The 16838-nt window shown below is 39.7% G+C and overlaps 1 protein-coding gene across 1 annotated transcript; it reads left to right on the top strand.

Moving 5' to 3' along the window:
• Window positions 1-8773: 8773 nt before the first annotated feature.
• On the top strand, window positions 8774-16021 carry faah2b (fatty acid amide hydrolase 2b). The gene is made up of 11 exons (XM_058624886.1): window positions 8774-9069; window positions 9977-10059; window positions 10740-10876; window positions 11163-11372; window positions 11982-12101; window positions 12559-12694; window positions 13014-13131; window positions 13216-13335; window positions 13882-13993; window positions 14423-14611; window positions 15665-16021. Exons 1-11 carry the CDS (start codon window positions 8875-8877, stop codon window positions 15844-15846), a joined length of 1602 nt encoding a protein of 533 aa, XP_058480869.1. The 5' UTR covers window positions 8774-8874; the 3' UTR covers window positions 15847-16021.
• Window positions 16022-16838: the final 817 nt, after the last annotated feature.

The following is a 16838-nucleotide window of genomic DNA, read 5'->3' on the forward strand; positions in this document are numbered from 1 at the left end:
AAAATCTATTGAATATATGATCCCAGTCAATTCAAAATTATTATTATTATTATTTTAAGGGCTGGAGCATTCAGTGGTGCAAGGACCTATTGGAATTCCTGGAATTTTTTTTCTTCCAAAAATTTTGATCATTCGCCACAAAACAGGAAGTGACCTGAAACTTCACCGTACATTGACCCAATCTGCTCAAAAGTTCATGTGTGAGACAAGAGACCCGGCCAACAACATCAGCACATGACAACTGAATCAAGGGTTTAGCGACATCCTTTCTGGTACGTGAAGGCCACCATAGTTCCCTGACCTGCACCTGAGAAAGGGAGGAGTCTTTTGTCTGTTACAACCTGCTGTATCACCACTAGATGTCACTATTTCTTACACACTGGACCTGTGTAATAGATTAATACCATAACTCATGCATGAGCTAAAGTTGTGATTTGTTCAGCCATGTGTTTTTTAACATAAGGACATTTAATATTCATTTCAAAATGTAACGACTACAAAAGCAATTTCATGTGGGGTAAAAAGTTAGTACACCTTCAAATGTATTATTATTAGTTATTATAAATCATTCCTAACTTGTCTGTAAAAGGGATTGATCATTTGTTCAGCACTAATTAAAACAGTTGAAGTGAGCCAAATGTGGATAGAGTTTTCATTGAATGGCCCATTACATTGTGAAAGTGTATTTATGTTCTTTGAGACATAATTGTATCCAGGTACAGAGCACTTTTCAACGCAGTAAACGATCAAATTGAATACATTGCCAATTTCAGAAGTAAACACGAAAACATTGCAACCTCTGTGATAGAAGTACAGTTTATGATGACACTGGCATGGAGGTTAATGCTCTTCACAAGTGACTGTGAACACCTGAAGGTGTTAGCCAGTAAAAATATGTGTAATACAACACGGAGCCATATCACACCTCGCAGACACATACTCCAAGCAGTGACACACGGTTCACACATTCAGCGGGAGGTGTGTGAATCTCGCCAGGCTGTTCAGGACAGAAGGGTGTGTGTGCGTGCACACGCGTGCATGTTGGTTTCTGACTCCGCCCCTCACCCTGAGCAGATCTGTGGTCTGTCACTGCATTATTAATACAATCAGATGATTGTCTGCGTTCTAAAACACTGAAGTCACACCGCCATCTACAACAATAATAAGTACGTATTTATTATTTAGTGCTGCTGCTGATCATGTATTCATTACACAGAATGAAATATTTGCCAGGAGTCCAGGTTTTGAGCTTGAGTGAGCGTGTGTGTGTGTGTGGATCTCATTTCTGAGGAATGGGTTGAGATTATGACTAAGATTTGAATTGTGGGTAGGTTAATGTTAGGGTTAGGCATTAACTGCTGATGCACAAACCTGTGTGCATGTGTCACGGGTGTCATTTCTTGACAAACCGATTGTCACTACTTTATCTGTGCAAAGAGTAAACAACAAGACAAACAAAAACATTGTACCTTTAGGGCAAATGCTAAGCATAGATACTTTTCCTGATCGAATGCAAGTGCTGTGTCCAATGTCAATGTCCATACACTCATGATATGTTTATGAAAGCTTGAATTTTTCTGAGAAATGGTTATTGGGCTGTTTGAGGTCATTATTTACCTCCATCTGGAGATTGGTTTTAGTTAGGTTGTTTGCAGGATTACTCTAAACCTTCTGAACTGATCTCCTTGAGATTTTGTGGAGGAGTGGAGCATGTCTCAAGTGAGATCCCATTATACAATTGTGGAGCTGATCTAATTAAGTGGGTGAATACAGGGTCGTATTGGTTTATGTTTTATATACAGTTTGTTTCCATTAGTGTTGGGATATTTCTTCGACATAATGTAAATCAACTGACGTCTGCACCTTCTCCAGACTCTTTGGGCAAACCTGACTCATGACTGGAGACTTTAGGTCGTTTTACTTAACTGTTGCACACACAGTTAGAAAGACAATAAACATCATCCATAAAAGTGTCCATGTCAGAAAATTCTTATGGAGATGGAGAGTTTGCTTCAGGTCATCTGAAACTAGTGGTTGACAGCCTTAACTCCGTAGGAAAATTCTAATTTTTATTTTCTTTCTTTTCTTGTGTTCTTTTCACAACAACAAGTGTCTATTCAATGAACTGTTACATCCTGCTTTGATTTACCCTGCATATGAAACAAGTGTGTCCATCCATGCTCAGCTGAAGTGAAGACACCGGGACAGAGAGTTGTGATCCCAAAATGTCAGACTGAAAGACCTGATGATGAAATTAAACAGTCAACTGTTTTTTTTTCTGTGCATCTCGCCTACTGCAGCTTTAATCATCAGGAGAGGCATGTGCTGTTGGTAAAAAATCAGTACAGTCAAATATATGGGCATGGGCTCACCTGTGAGCCCATGCAGCCTTGAATTGTGGTTTAGTTTCTTATACAATGTCAATACAATTGAACCAAATCTCACATAGAAACATTGTTGACATGGCCAAATCAATATGTGACCCTAATAGACCTGCACTGTTAAGAGAAGGCTAAGTCATTTTATAATAGTTGTTAGACTGATGCTACAAGGACCATAAGGGCCTAAAATCAATGTAAATCCATCTTTCATGATCTCACGAGGGACAAAAAAAAATGTATTTTAATGACAAGGCTGCTTCGTGTGCTTCTTATTCAGATCCCCTGCTGAGAAGTTTTAATGACGTCTGTAAGAAAGGGATCAATAACAGGCTCTAACACCTGAGCCGTTCATACTCGGTCCTTTCACAGGAGGACGCGTCAATCTCAAAAAGCGGACAACGGGAAATGTAACTAACAGATCCACAAGGCAAAGGAAACAATATCCTGACTTCCATATAAAGAAATACAGTTAGTCTATCTTTCATTTTCCAGACAAGACATAATAAGATTTCTACACTAATGCATCACTCCAGCTATTATGATTTACAGCCAACAGACTTCTGGTCAGTGCTCTTGAAAACAGAAACCTTGGTTTTAATAAAACATTAAAGCCCCCCCTACCCCCCACTTGTGAAATTCCAATTTTCCACCTATACATCCAGGTCTGGACAGTGCAAATCTATATCCTGAACCTGCTGTGTCCCCCATCTGACCATCCCAGCACTGTGGCCCCTCGGTAGAGCTCATCTGTGGCTGCTAACTAACAGTCACACTCTGCTCTGGAGCCAGGCAGGGGGGCTGGTGGGGGCCGGGCCTTTGTAATTGGTTTTAGGAACACACCAGCTGTTTCATGTGCCCACACGCCAGTCCCCGAAGGAGTTAGAGGAGTGAGGGGGTGGAGGAGCAGCCACATGGTCCACACACCCCCATCCTCTTCACCCGCCTCACCCCATCTTGGATGAAAGACTGCTGCCAAAGAGACAAACAGACGTTTGGAGATGGGTCATGGTGCTGATGCTGCTGCTGCTGCTGGTGGGGGAGGCCACATTAATGTATATATAAATGTGCAGCAATATGAACACAAATATGGTTTCTATTACTTGAATTTAATTCAGGTACTTCTCCAAAGAGGACATGTGATAAGAAGAAAGTCACTTTTAAAAAATATTGGTGTTTTTTACTATCTTTTTGGCAGTAATTTGTTGTACCAATGCACCTTTATTTGACATAAACCTGTACTGGAGCCTGTCAATATCAGATAGCCGTAAAAGAATAAAGAGAAAAATTAAATAAGTGAAATTATAAAGCTTATAAAGCACTTGTTTCATGTTTTTTTTTGTTTAAAGTTAGTTTGACTCGAATTATGACAAAACAATTTCAGGTTAACACATGAAAACCATGTCTCCAGAGAAGACGATGCTTTTAAGGCCCCAAAAAGAACATACAGCGGAAAACTCCTTCCATGCAGTTCTAACGCAGTTTTCTTGTACACATGTCAAAACAAAAATAACTTTTTGCAAACTTTAATGCTGCTGTGTGTGATTAACTTGTTCAGACTGCTTCTGACGTGCAGATTAAATTTTCCCCTGCAGCAAACAGAGACTTTGGACTTGCAAAGAAACGTGTTTCAGATTCTCCAAACATTTTAAATGTGAAATTTAATTGGTAATGCATGTTGTTTTGACTTGAATTATTACAGTGAATTATTAGCTTAAGTTCAATGTACTTCATATTTATTTATTTATTGTATTTGTTTATTATTCACATATAAAAAAAGAAGTTAAAAGATACAATGAACAGGAAGTCCCACCAGAATGTGAAAAATCGCTTAAAGTAGCCCTTTCCATTGAGCATATTACAGTATGTATATAAAACGTATTAAAACATGAAACAAACATTAACCTATCATAACATTAAAAAAACAGACTTGAAGTAAAATAAGAAAATCTGTAACCTGATATCATTTATACAAGAAGAGACACAAAAGCGTCAGACACTGATTCGATCCAGTTTATGTAATGAGCCCACATGGAAAATATTGATTTGTTAAAAGAAATGATTTCAGAGTCTATATCTTGGGTCTTTGATAAAGTGAACAAAACTGTGACTATTGAAGAAGAGCTGAAACGGGCAATGGGAACCATTAACTGCTCAGGAAAATGTTTACTGACATTATAAATAAAGTTAAAAGTATGTGCCCATTTTCTCTCCTCATTCCAGGTTGGTTTCGGCGAGGAAAACTGAAGACAATGTCTATGGTTTTACCCAAAAAAAAATAAAAATAAAAACTTTTACATTTACATTTAATTAATGTAAATGGTCATTTAGGCTCAGAAAAGAGCCAGTTTCATCCCAAGGGACAGACATATCAGCCTTCACTGTCCCCAGGGCTATGGAGGTGCTGGAAAGTGGATCAGAGTGAAATGCTGCTCCATCCAAAGGGAACAGTAAAGTAAATTACTGTCCACTCAGAGATGAGTGCAAACAGGAGGGGGTTTCCACCGTGATCTCATTAGGATAATTAAATGTGAGGATACTTATATGTGACCAGGATACAATTTCATTAGTCTGCAAAATCTCCAGTGTTGGAGACTATTTCCTGTTGCACGTGTAAAATGTGAGTCGCCGCGATGGCCTGTAGGTTGACGCCATGTGTTGACTGTCCCACGACAACAATGGAGACACAGCCGAAGATGGGCAATCAATACAAAAGCGCCCAGAGCCATCCTGTATCATTTTACCCTGAAGGCCTTAAAGTTCCCATCAAACACCACAAGACAGAGTACGTGCAACAGAAAACCCGGTTACAATTACATTTAGTTTATATGCACTTTCCCTGCAGACAGCAGCAGACAGCAGCAGAGCTGCAGCAGCCTCACCAAACACTGTGGACACTGTTTCCCCCTTCCTCTTGTCTCTACTTGCCCGCTAGTTTTCTGAACCTGGGGTTTCACCTTACAGGTGAGGAATGATCTGTTTTTCTGCTCTTTTGCTGGGATTGTGATATGTTTCTGTTATGTGTTTTTAGACAGGGCGTTCCCCCAGCACGGAAGTATTTATCTCTTTAATTCTGTGACTGTCACGTTCGCTTTGTCAACAGAAACGCTATTTGCTCAAGACAAAGCCTCTCGGTGATGTTTTAATGGGTTGAGAGGTTGTAGGTCAACATCAGTGAGCAAGAGGCTGCACCTTTCACTGACTAAGAAAACAACTATGCTCATATACTGTATGTATGTCATGCCTCTGACTTTTTCCTCCTAATCTCAAATTTAGCTCCAATAAATAGTTCAGAAGGGTGTATAGTATAATTCTCTGGATATTATTGAGTTCATATGTCACTTATTCACACAGTCAAACCCTAATATTGCGTTTTCCCATCCATACATGTGCACAAAAAGCCGTTCTCATTGGTGAAACATTAATCAGGGCTGTTAAGTTGATTTTTAAAGGACATCCAAATCAAGTTGCGAAATTATTTGAGCAATTATAAACTGATTTTATCCAATACATTGTATACTAAGACAATTTAGATCTTCCAATTAAGTAGAACTATAAATGAGTGAAGCAATATGAGACACACTTTTGAAAACATGGCAAGGACGCAATTAGAACAAACAAACAAACAGATTTTTGCCTCTTAATAAAAGGATCACCTAATAAAAATCTGCTTACGTCTACCATAAAGCTTTTAAGCTACTTTTTGTAATAGCTTGAGTTTGTGGCTCTTTGTAAACTGCTCTGTCGTTCGCACCAAAGTCCAACGAAAAAATCTGTGATTTTATGCAATGACACACCATCAGTGAATTCAAAGGTGTTATTTTGTGTTTTTTTGTGTTTGGAATTCTTCATTTGAATCAACGTAAGTGACACAAACTTATCAAAGGAAGGATCAGTAGACCAGTAAATTGAGCGTCCCCTTGAGTCAAAAACACTGATTTTATCTATGGTCTTAGGTGTTGGACAGTGAACAGTGTCCAGTTAAAAAAAGGCTCTGTAACAGTGAGACTTAGATGTAAAGGTCTAGTGTGTAACATTTAAGTAACATTGTTTTTGTTAGGCAGAAATGAAAGAAAATTATATTTTTCCCCTGGTTGTGTGAATTGTTGTTTTCCATAATCCCACAATGAGCCTTTTATATTTATATCTACAGAGGCCTACAGAAGAGAAAAAAATTAAAAAGCCAGAATTCAGGCTGTTTTATTATTTTTTACATGTGGCCCTAATCCTCTTCTGCCATTTTGGACCACCATATATTTACAATAGCCCACAAGAGACAAATTAACATCTTTTGAGTTTTGATGCTACGGCTAAGGCCAAAGGCTACATACTGGGTTCTCCAACAACCTTGGAAGAAAGAGGTGAGGGACATTTAGCTGAAACATACAACTTCCCCAATAAATGTTGCAACATTTTCCAAACTGTACCTTTAAGCGGGTGACATTTTGTTATGTGGCTAAAATGGGTCTACCACGTCACATGGTCCAAACTACGCGAGTATCACTCACCAGCAGGGGGCGCTCAATGCTCAAACAGAGCTGAATAATGTATTCACACTGAATAGTCCCTCAACTATCACTTCAGTGTGCCAAAAGGTTTAAACTTAACACTAACATTTACAGTACAAATATATGAGATTATGATGTTGCTGTACAGTGGATTAAATGTAATGGTCTGTGGTGAAGCAGCAGTAGCGATTTGACCTAAATAAGACTTTAATTTGGCACTTTAACAATAACAAAGTGGGTACAAGAATGCATAAGTTTAATTTTTAAGATGCTTTAATTCACATTTTGTCTGTGAGTCATCTTCAGTCAGCAACTGAACTTGCTTGAGTTCATTTATATTTAACGTATCGTTAATTTAATTCATATACTATCGTGAGCCATAATCCACCCATGCACAGTGCACACATGTGTTGCCTGTGTAATGTGCTGTCGCTGCAGCAGCAGCAGCAGCAGTAGCTGCAGCAGCAGCAGCAGAGCTGACAGTATAGATTCTCCACTAACCCACTGACCTGCATTGCAGAGGCTGTCTCTTTCCTCCAAAACGTGCTGTGCATGTTCACATGGAGTGGTGTAGCTTTCAGCCATGCTGCCATCTAGTGTTGACCTATCCAACACATTGAACGCTAAAATGTCAGAATATTTAAACACAGGTGTTCATGTCTATTCAGTTATAACTTATTTCAGGCCTCACAGAGTGTGTTATAAAATAATAATTGATGCATTCATGTGTACATCACTGTCGTGACACAGCCAATTCTCGTTATAAAGGTAGAAAAGCTTGTAAATATCTGCCCAATTCTTATATCATTTCATCAAATGACATTGATTGGTAAATTTTCTGGGTAATTACTAACTGTAAAGAATGTAAAAGTACAAAGTCTCACTTCAAACAAAGAGCCAGTATAGGTTATTGTTAAATGATCTGTGGATATATAATAAACTCTGTTTTATATTTAAAGAGAAGTGATCTAATGGTGATAAAAAGTGCATTTCATTTTGAAGCCTTTGGGTTTTTATTACATTTGATTAAACATCCCCCTTTTTAGTCTTTTAGACAAATTTGTTATTTGGTTGCTGTTTCCTGAAACCAGGGTGGCGCCGCAAATTATCAATCATGATTAATACTTTTTTTTAAATTCATTATTTTATAATGTATGAATTACTAGTGAAACAGCAACTGGACCCATTCCCTTGCCTTATTTAGCCAAACAATGCCAAAGACACCACAATGCCATATTATCGCGATATTTAAGTCACGATACGATATTATCACGCTACTGCAAAATACTGAGTATTTGTGAAATCATATATTACGATGTAATGTGAGTGCTTGGCACCATCTAGTGGACTGAAACCTCAATTGATTTGTTTCTGATAATCCAGAAATCGTTTGTTGATTTGTAACATACGTTCAAAGCAAAATCATATGCTAAAATCAGAAATCATATTTCACTGAATGGATCGTCCTCCCCCCCACCCCTAACTGGTACCTTTACGAAGTAACCTAACAAAGTTTGAAGCCTGTCAAACGGCTATGCAATCACCAGACAAACGGACAGACCAAGTCAAAGTCCACACAACACTTGCTGGTGTGTTCTTTTATCAACTATCATGTTTACATGACATTAGGAAACCCAATCGCTTTTAACACTGACTGTTTCTGTTTACAAAGACCAGTCATATTAACATCAACAATAAAAAAAAAGTTACGCACTACAGTTTGAAAAAGAATAGGAAAATAATATGTTTTTATTTATTTAAATAATATGTTTTTATTTTATAGCGATTTTGCTATGTGGAGCCCACGTCATGTGTGTCTTTTATTGTGAAGGAAAGCACCACATGACTTCTGGTCACATAGTGGTCCTTGCTCACCTGCGCTAACTTAGCAGGTTTTGTTTCACGGTGCACTCTTGAGGTCAGAGCAGTGGTGGAGAAACAGCGGAGCAATAGCGGAGCCTCCGTCCTTCACTCTCCGCGATTCAAACATGGCTCTGAATATACTGGAAGCGGCTCGGAGAGTCATCGCCTCTGTCGTCATCACAGCACTGCTCAGGGTCTTTCGCTTCTTTAGCGCCTGGAAAACCGCCGTGCCATCCGCAATCAAGCGGGTCCCGCCCGTGGGCAACCCGCTGCTGCTGCTGTCAGCGACGCAGCTCGCCAAAAAGATCCGGCGAAAGGAGGTGTGTACCCGGCGAAAGCTACCGTATACTGCCGGGCCCTGTTCGGCTTCCAACTTCTGCTTGTTTAGTTTTTCTTCACGTCAATAACAGGTTATCAAATTAAACCATTAATTATAGAATTACTGTGTAGACTCAGAGAATGTATATATATATATATAGAAGAGCTGAGTCACGTTATGAGTTTCTTTATGCGCTGAATGCGTGTAGCCTATATAGGCTATAAGGATATATGTATATACAGTATGTGTATACATATATATACTGTATATAACCAGATAAAGGTGCACTCTGCCCCCTTTTTCTGTACGTGAGGCTCGAAACACCTGTGGACTGTGTATATGTGTTTAACAATATAACAATATAAACGCGATTAATTGTGTCCAATTATTGCAACATAATAACGGTTGAATGTATAGTCATAATGTTTACACACCGTGCAGACACACGTTCAGATATTCAGTGTTTTGGAGAAGTTACAACATTTTTTTTTATTCCCAACTGTCAGTCTTGCTTCCACACTGACTGGTTTCAAATCTCGACTAAAAACGTTCCCTGAACGTTGACTAAAGCTGGTAGTTTCAGTGTTCCCACTTTCATGCTAATGTTTTTGGTCAATTTCCTGATAGTACATGATTAACTTTTCTCAATATATATTTATTTTTTTTCAATTATGTTTGTTTATTTCCATCCTAAATTCTACAAAACTTCTGATGGTGATTTAATGACTATCATTGCTGCGCCTTGTCATTTCAGCCCCAAATATTTGTTCATTCGAGCTTGCTTTGGTGTTAGTTTGTCTTGCTTTAATGTCAAATCACAGCTAAAGTCAATCGTAGTTAATTACTCAACGAGTCAGCCATTTTGGTAATTCATTATTCAAGTGCAGCATGTTTTTCTGTGTGTGCAGGTGTCAAGTGTGGAGGTGGTGCAGGCTTACATTGACAGGATCCAAGAAGTCAACCCTCTTCTGAATGCTGTTGTAAAAGACAGGTGAGAAAGAATTGATTAATTGATTGATAATAGGACTTTTGTGTTGTGTTTGTTGCTCCAGCCACTTTATTAGGGACAATTGCTTGACAACAACAAAAACAAGACACAAAGAGACAAACCACAAATGTATTAACTGATAATAAACAGTATACAATAACATATAGCATAATAAATATATTGTGTAAAATCTATCTATGGTAAGCAATCAGTGAGTCAGCCATTTTGTAATTCACAATTTGAGTGTGTGTATTCTCTTTTTGTGTGTGTTAGTATATTGGAGTATATTGGCTAAAACAATCCACTACAGATGTGTAACAATAACGTTTTTTTATCCCGTCTTCTTATGTGTTTTGACTGGTACAAGCTTTCATCACCTTCTTGTCTAATCAGCGTAAGACTTGTTGTCCCAGGCTCCTCCCCTCTTTTATAAACGCTGGCTTTCTCTCTCCATCCTCCCTCCTCTCCCTCACTCAGCTCACTTCGAAATCAGGCCACAAATCTATGGCAGAATTCCTCACCGTAAAGAGCAAACATACAGGACAACATTTCCCATGTTCTCACATCACAAAACCAGATCTTTTGTTACTCCATTGACTGAAAAACCACAAGCAGCTTGTGTTTAAAATGAAAATATGGATAGGATTTTTGACAAACACTTTCTCACTCCTGTGTTGGTGCAGGTTTGCTGCTGCCCTCCAGGAGGCGGCTCAGGTGGATAAGCTGATAGAGGAGGAGACTGGAGGAGAGGAGGTGCTGGAGGACCGACTCCCTTTATTGGGAGTTCCACTTTCTGTCAAAGAGTCTTTTGCCCTCCAGGGTAACTATTACAGGAATTCAATCTCTTGTCTGCCACTTGAAACCGAGCACTTTGACTACATATATCAACTGATATGGTAACTGGTATTGAAGTTGACATTTGATATTAATAACACACATCCACCCACACCCACACAAACAAACACTTCTGTTTACACAGGACAAACCGCATTTTCATGAATTACAAGAAAACAAGAATCTTATATAGTAAAAATAGTTCTGTGAAACTTTTGTTTGTAGTGTTTTTCCCCCCCCACACACACACCTTTGAATCTCCATGTGTGTAGGCATGCCCAACAGTACAGGTGTGATCACCAGAAAAGCAATTCTGGCCTCCATCGATGCTGCAATGGTGGCCCTGTTAAAAAGAGCGGGCGCCATTCCACTGGGCGTCACCAACACCAGCGAGCTGTGCATGTGGCTGGAGTCGCACAACCACCTGTACGGAATCGCCAACAACCCGTACGACCTGGAGAGGACACCAGGAGGAAGCTCAGGTCAGCAGCTGTTGGTTCAACTACTGAAATGTTACAGTTCAGAAATATAATCCCACCATATTAGATTTCTCCACAGAGGCTCTGCACCCAGTCTTTAGCTGCAGGAATGTGGGGAGGGATTTTACTCAAAGTGTGAACATTTCAGGACTTGATCTTCACAAAACAAGTTTTTCTTTCTTTCCCCTTGAATCCATGAAACATGATCATCTGAGGCTTTCTACAATCACGGCAGTGGTTATCAACTTGCTTTGTCAACCTAGATTTTCCTCAACAGACTGTTTTGACTCATATTTCTTATCGCATATCACCTAAGGAGCAGGTTATCCAAAAAAATTGTATTATTAGTGGTTCTGGCTAATGAATTGCACATTGTGCTGAAGAATTTAGACCTAAAAAAAAATAGCAGACATAATAGTTCAGTAAAGGACAACCTGATCTTATTTTGCTCACATTACTCATAGATTTTACTTGTAATATATTCTTTTAGCTGACACTTTGTCTAATTAACTACAATGACAGAAGACTAGGTGTAAAGCAGATCTGGTTACTAGATCAGCCTGCTGGTCTTGTTCTGATGTGATTTTCCCTTCCCTCCTGTGATGTGGTCAGGAGGAGAGGGCAGCATACTGGCAGCAGCCGGCTCGGTCATCGGCGTAGGCTCAGACATCGGCGGCAGTATCCGTATGCCCGCTTTCTTCAATGGAATATTTGGCCATAAACCCACTCCAGGTAAGACAAACTTAATTTTTGAAGTGTATGAGGTACTTTTGCAAAACACATTTAAGCCACGAGTGAAAGTCAGCCAAGTCCAACAGAGGCCAGAGAAAGAAAATTCTGTATTATTTGTCAAGTTATATAGTGTTTAATATTAATTTTAGACTTACTGTAGTTTTTTACGTAAACTTTCTTATTTATTCTCAACTCTATGTTATCTTTAAAACCTATAATCATAATGAATTAAGCTGACGTAGGGTGAAAGGTGGGCAGGTCACGGTCCATCACATGGTCAACACGCAACCATGCACTCTCACATTCCCACCTGTTGTCAGTATAGATTGTCCAATGAACCGTTGCATATTTGTAAGTGTGTAAAGTAACAGAAGCTTCTTTTGTCAAAAACACTTTAATACTGGATCATCATAGTCTGTTCTACAGCCCATAATGCTGTGTCAATGTGTTTCTGCAGGCATTGTGTCCAATGAGGGTCAGTACCCTCCTGCTTCTGGCAGACATGACGAGTACATCAGTAACGGTCCCATGTGCCGCTATGCTGAGGATTTGCTGCCCATGCTCAAGATCATGGCTGGACCCAGAGTTCACATGTGAGAACTCTGCTCATTTTTTCACTGTATCATCCTTTCAGCTCTGTTCTTCTGGATTCATGAGAAGCTTTCAGTCTTTTCTTGAAAGCTTTATTTTGGGTTTGAGACCCCGGAATGTTTCTCCCTTTGATATGAATGATATTCCCAGATTTGAAGAGAAACTAAATTGTTTTAATAAAGATGTATCTTGTCTTATCTTAGTCCCTATCCCTAAAGGTTTTGCTCATGGTGGTTAGACGTGTCGGTCGGCTTTGTCTTAAATACGTTCAGCTCTGCTAATGTTTTTTTCTTTTGCATTTGCTCACACATACGCACACAGGTTGTCCTTAAACACCAAGGTGGACCTTAAAAAGGTGCGCTTCTTCTCCATCCCTGATGATGGGGGCAATTCTAAGTCCTACCCTGTCAGCAAAGAGCTCATAGACATTCAGAGAAAGGTGTGTTTGACATTAAATGAGTGCTGGAAATCCAAACATCCCAGGAATGTTTTTATAAATAAATCCTTGTGTGACGTTCTCCAGGTGGTGGAGCGTCTGGAGGCTGATCTTGGAGTCAAAGTTGAGGAAATGCGAATCCCTGAGCTCCGTTATAGCTTTGAGATCTGGAGTACCTACATGAATCTCCCTGATAAGGAGGGCAAGGTAGGTCCATCTCATAGCCTGACGTGTCTCCATGCAACAGGACATTTAATTAATTTCATATATTTTCCGGAGACACAGATTTACACATTCGTGATAACTGCAGGCTCTGAACTGGCCACATCCATATTGAAGGAGCTAGCCTATTAATAGCTACTGATTTGTTTGTTCCCAGAGTCTCATGATGCTGGTTTTGTTTGTTCGCACAATCTGAGATCTTGATGTTCTTGAAGTAACAATGAAAGTAAAAAAACAAAAAGCGCTAGAAACAAATGAAACATTATAGCATAGCGACAGAAGCTACAACCACAGTCATCTCAGCAGTCTCTGGGATTTGGTAATGAAATCCTCCATGCAAGTTCTAAGCTTTTTTAAACAGTAGGTGAAGTGAACCATCCCTAACTCATCCGGGATGGGCCAGATTATGCAAATGCTGTAAACAGAGCCCAGTGTCTCTCAGATCACTAGGTTTTTACAGTGTTTCTGATCAACAATACCAAACAAAGACTCTGCCTACTGTACCTTTAAAAGCAAGTTTCCTTACCTTAGCCTCCTACGTCAATGGCTGAGCTGATGGGGGAACCAGGACGACCAGTGTGGCCACTGTGGGAAATTCTGAAATCCCTGATGGGAAAGTCAGACCATACCATCCCCGCTATTGGTAAGAGGGAAAAACAACAACATATAAGTATAATTTATTTTAGTTGGTGTCAATCAGCAAATGTCAATACTGTTGTGATGGTTGAGTTGAAGACAGTCCAGTTTCTGCTCGTGTACAGGACAGATATGAGGTGATCATCTGACACAGAGGACAATGACGGACAGAGAGGGCAGTTACACACCCTGCATGCATCTCCTCTGACCACATGAGATCAGATCTGGCTTATGTCGCCTCTTTTATTCAAATACACACTGACGCCGTGACTGTGAAAACAAAATGACATTTTTAACAAGTGTGACTGTACAGATGCGTCTGGTGTGTGTGTGTGTGTATTTGTATTTGTTACCCTTTCTGGCATAAACACTGACCTTGTCATGACCAGTAGTCCTCATGGAGACCAAAACTTTATGATCTGTTAACACTCTTCAGCCTTCGCCCTGACTCAGATGTCCAGTGAGTCGGAGCCGTCACCCTTCATCGTTCAGCTGAGGGAGAGCCTGCAGAAGAAGGTGGACAAGCTCCTGGGCACTGATGGGATTTTGTTATACCCCTCACACCCCAGAGTGGCTCCTGAACACCACACACCGCTTCTCAGACCTTATGACTTCCCCTACACTGGTCAGTGATCATCAGCTCCTCATTATTTAACAGCGTTATGTGTGAAAGAAATTCTTGAGTCATCAGTGTTGAGTAAATCTTATCTTAACTGCATGCATGGATTTTTGCATGGAGGAGAGACACTGTCACCAAGGACGGTCTAAAATGGTCTCTCCCCTTCCTCCAAAAAGCTTCACCACGTATACACAGAACAAACACCATACCTAATGTTTATGACCCCAGTAAATGTTATCTGATGTTTGACCAGTTGCCATCATGTGCAACCCTCACGTTGACCTTTCCTGGTGACCTTTCCCTATCATATAATCACCCCAGCATTCATTTACAGCTTGACTGTTAATTGTTGTCTTAGAACATTACAGGAAACAAGAAGAAAACCAGTTATTTCCCACATTTGGCGATACACTTTCATTATCCTTGATATTTCAAGCTGTAGTACGTAACTTTTAAATGCTAACAAACGTCTATTACATTCAAACCATTTGTTGAATGAGTTCAAGCAATGCTGATGATGTTTTATGTTTTGAGACAGACTACAACTGCAACATGCGCCAGTAAAAAAGTGAGACTGAAAACACAAAGCAATTTGCTGGGATAAATGCCTCTTATCAACACCCACCCCTGCTCTGCTGTTGTATAAACACAAACACTTAAGCAGTTATTTGTTAGTCATAGGGATGCACAATGTTGGACATCTTGCTGTTATCTGATATGCCGATTTATTAATAGAGCTTGGATATAAACTCCTTTCCTTTCACCCAACTGCAGAGGTCTTCTAGTCTCTTCTGTAGTGAAATGAACATATTTTTCAAACTTATTTTGCAGCATGTGTGGATATAAAACGTCTCCATTGTGCAAAAATAAATAAGCATTTAAAAAAAGAAGAAGAAAAAGCTGTAGGGGGCGCCTCATTTTTTGGAAAAAAACAAACAAAAATCGGAATTATTTATGGGCCACAGTGTAGTCTAAAGTTTGACATCAGTGATAGAAAAACTCACATGGATCGACCTCCAGTGTAATTGAACTGTATCTTCTGTTCTTGTCTGTCTACAGGCATATTTAACATCCTGGGGCTGCCGGTCACTCAGTGTCCTCTGGGTCTGGGTGAAGAGGGTCTGCCTCTGGGTGTGCAGGTTGTGGGTGGGAAGCTGCAGGACCACGTCACTCTGGCTGTGGCTCTGTATCTGGAGAAGACTTTTGGAGGTTGGAGAGACCCTGGAGCAAGTAAAGCATAGTCAAGCCTTTTTTTTTTTTTTTTTTCTTTACCAAATCTCTGCTTGCAGTAGTCCACAATCATTTAGAAGTACAATCAATGCAGTAAAAAACATTATTTTGTACTAATCACATATCAGCCACTCAGCCATCAGCTAAGTGTGTGACTTTGTTGTTCATTTACACATGCTTGAAAAAGATATTGATTGATTTTGTAATTAGAATGATTTGAAATTGAGCATTCATATTATCACATGAAACTACAGTGGTCCTCCTGCACTTGAAATGTATCGTGATGCAATCGTTACTATATTGCAAGATACATTTTTAAAACAACCAACATCATTTTAAAATGACCAACATGCCACTTTACACTCCAGTTTTTACCTCATCTAGTTTAATCAGCAGCTACACAGTTAACATGTGTAAGTGCAATAGAAGCTCTGATACAGTTTCCTGCCTATGGCCAGTATATGATGGTTTAAATGACTTAATAACCCTCTGCACAGGCCCAGTCCACATGTAGGCAGGTCTTTTTTTACATGCTTATACATACATATTCAGTTTTACTTGTTAATGGTGAGTTCCGATTGATAGTTGGAAATTCTGAGGTCAATTACTCAGTTTTCCAACTCAGAATCTCGAAGCAACTTTGCAGAATGCAGTGAACTCGGAGGTGACGTCACTCCCAGTTCTGTTAGAAATGGAACTCGGCATTAGTTGCCTACTAGAACAGGTAGTGACATTTTGTCTATCTGTCTTCTGATTGGCCAACAAGGCTGTTCTGGTTATATCACCACCTGTTGTTTTGGCATGTTTGGCAACTTAACAGTAGCTTTTATATTTCCATCTGGATGCACTTGTAGTCAGGATTATTTTTAGACCCGGAGGAGGAAAACCTGTTTCAAAAAAATACACGCCTACATGTGGACAACACCTCAGGTTCAGGTTGAGTGGAGCCAAGATGGGAGATTGTCACCTGACCCCACTGTTGTATACAAGAACTTTAGGGCCT

Source organism: Solea solea, chromosome 3 (assembly GCF_958295425.1).
Source record: "Solea solea chromosome 3, fSolSol10.1, whole genome shotgun sequence".
Taxonomy (NCBI): Eukaryota; Metazoa; Chordata; class Actinopteri; order Pleuronectiformes; family Soleidae; genus Solea; species Solea solea.

Excerpts from the sequence above, each read along its gene's own strand:
- faah2b (XM_058624886.1), top strand. The coding sequence starts at position 8,875 with ATGGCTCTGAATATACTGGAAGCGGCTCGGAGAGTCATCGCCTCTGTC. Across the intron at positions 10,877-11,162 it reads AGAGTCTTTTGCCCTCCAGG|GCATGCCCAACAGTACAGGT; the intron begins GTAACTATTACA and ends CCATGTGTGTAG. Across the intron at positions 14,612-15,664 it reads TTATGACTTCCCCTACACTG|GCATATTTAACATCCTGGGG; the intron begins GTCAGTGATCAT and ends GTCTGTCTACAG.